At 39.2% G+C, this 10,677-nt stretch overlaps 1 protein-coding gene across 1 annotated transcript in view; it reads left to right on the forward strand.

The window, feature by feature from the left end:
• The window catches only part of LOC102304823 (cGMP-inhibited 3',5'-cyclic phosphodiesterase A), a 63,142-nt gene extending 54,348 nt beyond the window's left edge, over positions 1–8,794 (forward strand). Inside the window, exons 14-15 of the mRNA XM_005915927.3 lie at positions 1,256–1,505; positions 2,235–8,794. Coding sequence (XP_005915989.1) covers positions 1,256–1,505; positions 2,235–2,548 — 564 coding nt within the window. The 3' untranslated portion in view covers positions 2,549–8,794. The remainder of the gene's footprint in view (positions 1–1,255; positions 1,506–2,234) is intronic.
• Positions 8,795–10,677: the final 1,883 nt, after the last annotated feature.

Genomic DNA, 10,677 nt, shown 5'->3' on the forward strand with positions numbered 1-10,677 from the left:
CTGGTGTTCCTCTGGAAGCTTTGGCTCAGTTGTCTTAAAAAACTTTATGGATTATGTAAGTCCTTTGAGTGACAGCATCCCGGGGGGATGGGGGTTGGGGGTGAGAGACAGGGTGGCGAGAGACAGAGCGTATGCGCATGCTTTGCTTTCATAGAGGCGCATGACCTAAATGTGCCATCCTTTGACAGCCCTCATTCACAGTCGCACTGAGGAAGATCACAAGTGGGACGAGGCTCTCTGTGACATCAGAGTCAGCGCAGATATAAACGCACACACACACACAAACATGCGTGAATTTTCATCATGCACTGCAATGCACCAATTTGATATTCTACACTTTAAAAATACTCACTTAAAACAAAGTTTCTCTGTTTGATTGTGCCGTGTCTATAAATACACACACACACACACACACACACACACACACACACACTTTTCACACACAACCACTAGTGCAGTGCACTGACGCCATCCAGGTTTCTGGTTTCCATAGCAATTGGAGCTCTTGGCCCTCTGTCCTCCCGGTGAATAGCTTTGAAAGCTCTAACATCATATAACAAACATAAAAGCACAGTACAGGACTGTCACGATGTATTAAAATACAATACAAGCTGTGTGGCCGTGGGTAATCCAACACAAACCACACGATTTGGGGCAGATATGACTCCGCTTTGGTTTTCTTTATGTGGCCTCCATTTACAGTATACGACTGTTACATAGATAAATACTTAAACAAATCATAATTACAGTTTATCTGATGCGGAGTCGTGCACCCAATCTATACATACACAGCAAAGATAATTAGATTTGTGTCTGTGTTTACTGGTGGTGACCATGTGGTTACAAATATAAAGATCACAGTCACCATTACTCTGGAAAATTTTTGCAGGCAGCCTCATTTGGATGACTGATACATACAGATCGGCCATAGTTTGAACTGATGTTTTTCTATTTGTAGTCTTCTTGACCTACTTTCAGGAGACTGTGCCCAGAGGCAGCATATCTGGAAGTTTCTGTGCTTGCCACTTGAGTTATACAGAAGACTAGATGCATAGCTGTGTTTACCTTTGAGTGATATCGTGTTTAATTCATATATTGATTTATTTTAATACAGAAATTCGTTTATGCTGTGTAAAAGCCCTTATTCTCTGCCATCTTTAAAAATGTACAGCTCTTGAAGGAGAGAGTGCAAGACACATCATTTATATTTAATAATTCCTGTTATTCTTACATTTTCATATTTGTACTCTGCCAGGGCGATGAAGAATCATCCCTGGGCCTTCCCATCAGCCCGTTCATGGACAGGTCTGCTCCACAGTTAGCTAAACTGCAGGAATCATTCATTACTCACATCGTGGGACCACTGTGCTCCTCCTACGACTCAGCTGCTCTTATGCCGGGACACTGGGTTGATGAATCTGAGGGAGACCAGGAAGGACAAGATACAGAAGAGGAGGACGAGGATATGGCAGATGAGGATGCGTCAACAAGTTCTGACACCTCGCGTATGTCAGTCTCTTGATTATTCATGTTATAGGGAATACCTAACGTATGTCGCTGAATCGTTCCTGTGAGTATTCACTGCATGGGAGGACATGTTCCAGGATAGACTTTCTGTCATTATTTTTGACTCATTTATCGACATTTAATGCAGCTAATTTCTGCTGCTGTGATAGATGCAAAAAAGACACACAGTTGAGAACACTATTAATTACTACACATATTCCTAATGGGATAAATAGTTATCATTTGCTTTCTTGCAACAACAAGTGCAACAGTTATCATCAGCATCTATAATTTATTATTAGAAATTCCAGTTCTTTTGATTTTTATATATATGATGCTCATTTCATCATCCCCCTGCAAGTGCAATGTTAGTTTCTCTTTTTACAGTACCGGTAGTTACGTGCGTCACGCTCCCTTTATTCCTGTAAGTAAAAATAAAAACAACAAACAAGGAAACCACAGTACTCTTAAATTTTGCTTTTAGCACAAAAAGAATATATGTGTGTATATATATATATATATATATATGTTAATTATCTCACTGTAAAGGTGCAGACTCACTGTTTTCTTGTTTCATGCCTTTCTCGTAACGCATGTGTAAAATGAATATGATTCCTATCTTGTAGCTCTCTGCAAGAGAGCAAATGAGCACGTTTCCCGAAAATCTTCTATTTCTACTCTTTTTCAATCCCAGAATCTTCTCTAACTGTTGGTTTTCTGTCTGACAGAGCGGCAAGAAGCCAAAAAGGTAAGCAGGAGGAAAGTGTTTTGCCAGATCACACAGCATCTTTTGGAAAACCATGAAATGTGGAAAAGAGTGCTTGCTGCAGAAGCCCAGGAGGAGGCTCAGGAAGAGAATCCAAACTGCATTGGCAAGCCCACCGATCCAATAACAGCCATTCACGAGGAAGAGGAGGAGCAGGCAAGCAAAGAGGAGTCGACTGATGGCCTTAATGAAAGGGAAGAGGTGCCAGCTATAGAGGAAGAGGAGATCTTTCCACAATTGGACACTTCAGGAGAAAAAGAGGAAGAACCTGAGTGAAATGATGAACTCTGACCTCCTCTTAAACCAGGAATCTGAACGTTGTCCAAAACGTTTTTGGGTTTTTTTGTTTTTCTTTCCTAACTAAACTCTTTATATGGTAGCCAGCACATCACTTTGACACAACACTGTAGAGGATGTTTTGGGTAAAATGTGCCTAACAAAAACAGGGTTGAGGACAGGGATAAACTCGTACCCAGTGCATCTGACGAGGAGAGAGATGTGAGATGAGCAAGAAGATGAAGCGACAAATGAGGGAAAATAGAGAAAAACTCAGACTGAGTAATCAAGATGGAGTGCATTTGTTTGTTTTGCTGTTTGTTTTAGTTTGGATTTGGCACCCAGACTGCTCATCTTGCACTATGGGCCAACCACGCTGATTCACATCTTCACTCCACCAGTGAGTAATACACTGTCACCCCGCTCCCCCCCTCCCACACACACACTCCTGTCTTTAGTTCCCATGCTATCAGCACACTTTGGAGCCACGCAGCTGCTCGAGGATGTGCACCAGGCCCCTTCTCCGTGAACACAATGGGATGAAAGCCAGCGGAAAAGCCGTGTCCACTGAGCCTCTGCCACGTGAATTTCAGGAGGAGATTGAAAAAAAGAGCCAGTGGTCATGCATTGTGTACACACACTTCACACAGACACACACAGTGCTATAGCAGAAACACACTCCATGCTCAGAACAGATAGGAAGTTTAACAAAGAACTCTGTTGCACCAAAAGCTTTATTCTCATTCAAGGAAAAACATACAAAGCAATGTTTTGTTCTTGTCAAACAATGTTAGTCAGCAATCATTTCTCCCTTTCTTTTGTTATAATCGGTTCAGCGCACCTACACGTTTCCAGTCTGCATAACTCAGGAAGGCAGAAACCCTTAGAGATCGAGAAACAAAAAAAGGACCTCTAGTGTTCTTGTCCTTTTAATTGTCACTGCTTCTGCCTTTTTTGTCACTTCAGTGCGTCCCCAGCAGAGTGTGGTTCTCTTTGTGCAACACCTAATGCACATTAATGTTAATCACACTACAGCTAACTCTCAAGAAAGAAACCAGTCGGTAATATAAGGTGTTTTCATATTGCAGGCACATATAATCTGTGCCCACATTTATGGGAACTCTCAACTTGGATCAATCTTTAAGGGATTTGTTAAAGAGAAGAGATTCTGTTTCTCTCCAGTGTAACTTATAGGCTGGTATGTAGGCCAAATGTTTCAGAAAGTGCAGTAATCCGCCATAGTGGACTAGGCCAGAGCTGAGTCACAGCTCCAAATTACCCAAGAAGATTTACGTTAATAAGACATTTCAACACTGTGAGGCTTATTGCCATGCAGGAGGTGCTGTGCGCCCACAAAAAAACTATACATGGAAGCGTAGGACCGGGTCCACACGCATAGGGGTATTCTTTCAAACAGGGGTTTTCTTTTGTTGTTCTAAGTAAATAAATCTGATAAAACACCCTGAAAATGTTTCTGTCCACATGAATGCAAAAGCAGTTAACGAGCCAAAAGTCAGTGATGTACATCTACAGTTGCTTAAAATTGCCTCATGTAAACAAAAGATATGATAGCGTGAACTTTGACCTCTCGAGCCAAAAAACCTTTAGAAAGAGTTTAGAAATATCAGCACCATGAAGCCTATCTGTGTTTTGGAGTGACTTTTAATGATACATAGAAAAAGCTGTTAAAATAACTTTAATGAACTAGTTGTTTCACTTCCATAAAAAGCCAAAGAAAGTTATAGTGGAAACAGTAAGCCCCTTACATTTCTGAATCCAGCTTAATAAATAACCACATGTACACAAATATATGATATTTACTATCTATTTATTGAATGATGTAGTTTACCTACTATTTTTTAAGAGACTATTTCTCTTCACTTTTATTAATGTCACTGTTTGCGCTCGTCTTTGATGTCCTTGGACATTCATATTTGCTGTAATGGAAGAAAATGTGTGAAAAAAAAGAACAGCCTCGGTAATGAGGCTTATTAATGGAAGAATCCTTTCAGCTGGACTTGGAGCTGCTCATGAGAGGTCAGAGGGGTCTCAGATCTTTGTCACAGTTCAGCTGATTCTTTCTGGTGTAAGTCTTTGAAGATGAGCCAGTTCAGTTGGATTCAAAATCATGTGATCATCCACTTCTCCAATTCTCCAAACCGTATTACAGGGATATGCAGTGTAGTGTATTTGATCTGACGTCAGAAAAGCAACAGGGGCTCTTTGTGGATTCAGATCTCAAGAATTTAGGTTACTTAGTTTCTTCATGCAGTGAGCTGTAATGGACAGTTGTTTTTCTTTTATCATATTTGCAAAATAAAAAAAGGATGCATTCATTTTGACAAGACTTTTTTTGGGAACCTGCCTGACACTTTAGGTAGGATCAAGGTAGAGATATCGAAGAGGCAGTACAGCATTGTTGACCTGTAGCAATGGATTTTCTGCTTCTGTGGTAAATCTCTGTAGCAGTTTGACAGATTTTATTATTTCATAACGCAACAATTTCAAATCCCTCAAAGAGTGTAAACAATTTGAAGCCACAGACGTCACGCGTGACAGGCGATACGCTAGCTTTGGCTTGGCAATTCTACTTGTACCTGAAGTGATTAGACAGGGATTAGAGGAGAGCATTAACAGGGCGGAAACATTTACAATGAAAACAGCACCGCTGAAATTAAACCTTAAAAGAAAACTGTGACAGAAATATAAAAAGCAGCATTACACTTTTCAGTAAGTGTACACTTTATGCAGTTAGATGTTAAACACTGGATCTCAGTCACTAAGAAATCCATCAAACAGGCTTGTTTGCTTATTTTTACTGGCTACCTTTACTTGTCCTATTGTAACCCAATTTCTTAACTCAATTAGAGTTTTGCTAATACTCTGGTAATACTGTGTAAATCTGCAGCTGTATCCATTGCACTGTTATCAAAATGTCCATTGTGCAAAGGAGGGCTAAACAGTGCAGCATAATTCCCTTTACTGCTTATACCCTGTACTTACAAAGGAGTGCAGTACCACAGCTTCTTTTTTAATACTATGAAAAAAAAGGCCTGCGCTAACTAAATCCTGGGCTTTTTGTTCATGTTTCAGTTCAAGTTGAAAGCCCTTTGGTGTTTAAAGTCTTTTTTATTTACAGTTGCTATCACTCAAACTCAAAGAGGGAAAAACTTAATTAGGTTTTCATTAATAAATTATATGTAGCAAAAACACAAATCAAAGCAGAATTACCTTCAGCATTGATGTCAATCACACAAAAGTCCCTGACTAAAAATCTTTTTTTTTTTAAATTTGACAATTAAAAGAAAAAGGAAGAAAAAGTAAAGGCAAATCGATATGTGATTTGTTTGGTAGCAAAAACTGCAGCACTAGTCATATTTGCATATTTGTAGCATGTGCGGCAATCCGCTCTTGGCTTTACGTGTCACTTCCTGGACCAGTCGTCTTCCACTAGCCTTTCTTTGCATTGGCTTGTTCTGATAGGTTCGCTTATAGCAGGTAAAAATGACCTGTACACACCAGCTGATACACAACAGAGCAACACAACTGTAGATCAAGACATTATTTAGGTTTGCAAGCTTTTGAACTTGAGTTTTAAAAAAACATCGACCCACCTCACTGCAAGAAGCTGCAAGCGTCCTGTCGTACACGTGAATGAGCATGAGCGCCATGCGCTGTAAATACCTGATGCACTATAGAGTATATCAGTACCTCACGTATAATCTAATGTGAACTCTACTACATTGGATATTTCATGTTTCACACCTGTATGGTCCCATTCTCCACCTGTGTTTGGGGGTTTTGTAGACTGTTTCAGATCTCTTTACTTTGTTTTATCAGAAATTTGAAACTTAACAAAAGAGAAATTTACCCTTTGGACACTTCAAAGAGACTTAAGTCAAAGCTGTGATATCGTTTCAAGTTGTTATTTGGTTTATTATCATATTCATTTCAATAATCCAAGAACACTGCAGCGTGTTGCTGTGTAACATTTTAGGGTTTTAACTAGAGATGAATGATGAACCGGTCAAGGTTTCAAGGGTCACGTGTTTTAGCTTCTCACTACAAATCATATTCTTTAATCGTTGCTAACCATATTTCAATAAGGACCGATCACTCGGAAGAACTGAACATAATTTATTGAGAAAGAGGAGTTAATGTGTTTGACTCCAATGAGCCATCATGGCAGAATGGAATCCTAGCAGTGCAAGGATTTAGGACAGGACCCACCGGCGTCTAGATGCTGGTGGTGGCAGTGAAGACTGAGGCTTGAATAGAGCTCTGACTGAAGTGGCTGAGGTGGAGATGGGAAGGAGGTGGTACACAGGACAGACAATCTGAAAGGTAGAATGACGGAGAGCACAGATTTAAACCATTCTAAGTGCAGGCTGATTGGCTCAAAGAAGGCAGGCAAGAAGATGATTGGACTAGTGTCATGATGTCAGGATTGAGAATGACAGCGTGCGAAAGGGGTAGACGTGTGAAGAGAAAAGCAGCCGAACACCCAGGAAAAGCAGGCAGATGGGTGAATACAGATCTTCCTTATTGAACTAACTTAAGCTTCATTTAAATGTACGCTTTACAGTTTTAGATTTGAGTCTTTCCTGCATTTCAAGGCAGCCGTTGGTTTTGTTTCATATATGCACAATAATTAAAGAAGGAAAATCTGTTAGCACATGCTAGAAATTTACTCGAGGTTGACAACGCATTCAAGTGAGAAAAACAGTTATTTTTGCTAATGTTTTAATATTGTTGAATCCATCATGTAATTTAAATCGAGCTTTGCATTATGTCAAGAAAACTTCATGAAGACCTAATGTTAACTGAGACGTAATAGATAACTTTTAAAACGTTTTGCATAACTAACAGGAAACCAAAGAAACCCTGTTTTGTGAAACACGGCTGCATTGTGTAATTTAAAGTATACACTATAGCTGATTTGGAGTAAATAGGCCGATACATGGAAAGCTAGCGACATGGTTAGCTGAAGAATCTGAGTAAAAAATTCTTTACTAACACAAAAAATGTCACATCTGTCAGCTTTTTGTTCTTTGTCATCACAGCAGCACTGGTCAGTGATTTGTACCAGGCAATCACATGGCAGTCATAACTCTTATTTTCTCTTAATTGAAAAAAAAACAAAACAATATTAGAAATATTAGTTATAAAAAAAGAGAGAAACAAACAAGAAAACTGCAGGGTCACAAACTACCCAGTTATTTCACTTTATACGAGCCAGCATGAGCCAGTTTCCTTTAAATGTTGAGGGGGAGATTGCCAAACACTGGATGAGCTTGTGCAAACCAAAGAAACTTTTTGAACGATGCGTTTTTTTGTGATTTGCACAGAAACAAGCCCTAAAAGGAGCATGTTTTTGGTCAGTGTTATTCCAATACTGGTGAGGGTATCTGAATATGCATATATATTTTGTTCTGTGAAGATAAAAATGAATTCAAGAATTATTGGTATCCATCTGGCATCACCACCGCTCACGGTGACGTGCACGTTAACTGCCTGTTATTCTTTCACTGCCATGTCAACAGGCACCAGTAGCAATGTAACCGGCCTACTGTTCTGTTCGTAGACTGAAGCTCTTGTACTTGTTTTTTTCTTTTCTTATTTGAACCAAAAAAAAAACCTTTTCTTTTTGTATTGTTTGTTGTTTTGGCCCGTTTCAAAGGGGAACATGCTCCTGTGCCATTTTCACATATATGTATGTAGACATTGTTTGAATGCTATATTCATTAGTTTTCCTCTTTTGTCAGAAAGGAAACCAAAAGTCTTTTTTTCACAACTTTAAGCACGATAAAGGAGACTGGTATGTTTTTATCTACTATAGCAGGCACTTCACAGATTCAATTCTTTCCTTCTCTTTAGTATCTTGCACTTAAACACATGTAGCAATACCAACAGGATGAAGAAAATGTGTGATTCACCAATATTTAAGTGAAATTTGACATTTTATTTCAAGATATTGTTTGACTTTGTATAAAAAATATATACTGTACAGATTCAAAAGTATATTATGACAAAAAAAACTTTTAGAAAAATATTTATTTTTACTGTTTTGGAATTTAGACACAATACTGTAGCTCCTCTATTGCCAGACTTACTGGAAGTGCCTCTTGATAATGTATTACAAAATAACTATACAATATATTGGGATTATTAGAACCTGTCACTAGCAGAGCAGTGTTGTTGTTGTAATGTGAATATTGTTGAATAATAACATTTATAAATGCTTCACGTGTGTGTCTTTCTTTGGTCATTTCTCCAAAAACTCACAGGACTCGCTCTTTAAAGAAATACACAGATATGTTTTATTATGGTAATGTGTTTTCTGCATGACAGAAATTTGAATTTATAATTACACTTTAGAATGTACAGTCACCGGCCACTTTATTAAGAACACATGTTCGACTGCTTGTGAGCGCAAAGATCGATTATATGACAGAAACTCAGTGCATTAAGGCATGCAGACATTGTCAAGAAAACTTCCTGATGTTCAAATCGAGCATCAAAATGGGGAAGAAATGTTATTTATCTGAATTTGAATGCGACATGGTTATTGGTGCCAGACAGGCTCTTCTGATTGTTTCAGAAACTGCTGATCTGCTGGGATTTATCCAGTGAGCGGCAGTCCTCTGGGTCAAAATGTCTTGCTGAAGTCAGAGGTCAGACGAAAATAGCCAGAAAAGTTGGAGCTGACAGGAAGGCAACAATAATTCCAATAACCACTTGCTTCAACCAAGGTGTGCAGAAGAGCATCTGTGAATGCACAGCACACTGAACCTTGAGGCAGATAGGCTACAGCAGCAGAAGACCACGCCGAATGCCATTCCTGTCAGCTAAGAACAGGAAACTGAGGCTACAATTTGTAAAGACCTATGAAGAAATTGGACAACAGATGAGTGGGAAAATGGTGCCTGAGTCTCACTTTCTGCTGAAATATTTGAATGACAGAGTCAGAATTTGCATAAACTACATGAACAGCTGCCTTGTATCGATGGTTCAAGCTAGTGTTGGTGCAATAGTGTAGAGAATGTTTTCTTGGCACGCTTTGGGCTCCTAAGTACCAACTGAGCATTGTTAGTGCCAGAGTCTACCTGTGTATTGCTGCTGACCATGTCCATCCCTTTATGACTACCCACTACTACTACTCTTCTGATGGATGCTTCCAGCAGTATAACATATGTCATAAAGCTCAAATCATTTCAAACTGGTCTCTTGAATATGACAACCATGTTCATTGTATTGAAATGTCCTCCACGGTCACCAGATTTCAATCCAAAAGAGCAACTGTGGGATATGGTGGAACAAAGGATTCACATCGTGGATGTGCAGCCAGCAAGTTTGCACCAACTGTGTGATGTCATCATGCCAATATGGAACAAAATGTCTTCTGCACTGTTCTGGACAGAGATCGCACACGTCAGTCCAGGATCCATCCTTAGTCACTCACCCAGTTCACTACCCTGTGGTCAACGTCTGAGCCAGTATGGCTTCAGTTATACTGTATGACTCTCGCTCATATTCGAGGTAGGCTTGGGTAGCATGGGGGCTAGTCTGGGCCCCCCTACTGGATGCACACACCTTGGATGCTCACAACACATGAAACTGGGTTTAATCTTACTAGTGATGTCATGTTTTTGTTGTTTTAAATGAGTATCAACTCAGTCCTTACGTTCTTAAAAGTCCTTTAGACATATAGCTCTCTGAATAATTCTATAATTCTAAACCTTTTTGTCAAATTAATGGAATTTTTTAAAAGTTATTAGTATTTACTAATTCTGATGTAGACAGTCAAATAAATCAGCTGCATCTCCTCTCTAGTACAGATTGAAATGTGTTTATTAATCTTGTTTTCACTAAAGCTGCCTTTCTCTTGAGGTGGTCTTTGTCAGATTGATTTTACGTCAGCCTTTGGAATTTACTGGTGAGTGTATTAAATATCATGGCACATCTTTTCTACCATTTGCTCTGTGAACTGAAAATATAGGACAAGTTTTGCCCTTGATCTTTATGATGTGCTACGTTTCAGTCAGATGGTTTATGCACAAGCCAGTGCCCTACATTTTTCTCTCAGTTTTCATTCTGTATTCTGCAAGGAATACATGTACACTCTCCAG

Source organism: Haplochromis burtoni, unplaced genomic scaffold (genome assembly GCF_018398535.1).
Source record: "Haplochromis burtoni strain Fernald_Lab_line unplaced genomic scaffold, NCSU_Asbu1 Contig_15, whole genome shotgun sequence".
Taxonomy (NCBI): Eukaryota; Metazoa; Chordata; class Actinopteri; order Cichliformes; family Cichlidae; genus Haplochromis; species Haplochromis burtoni.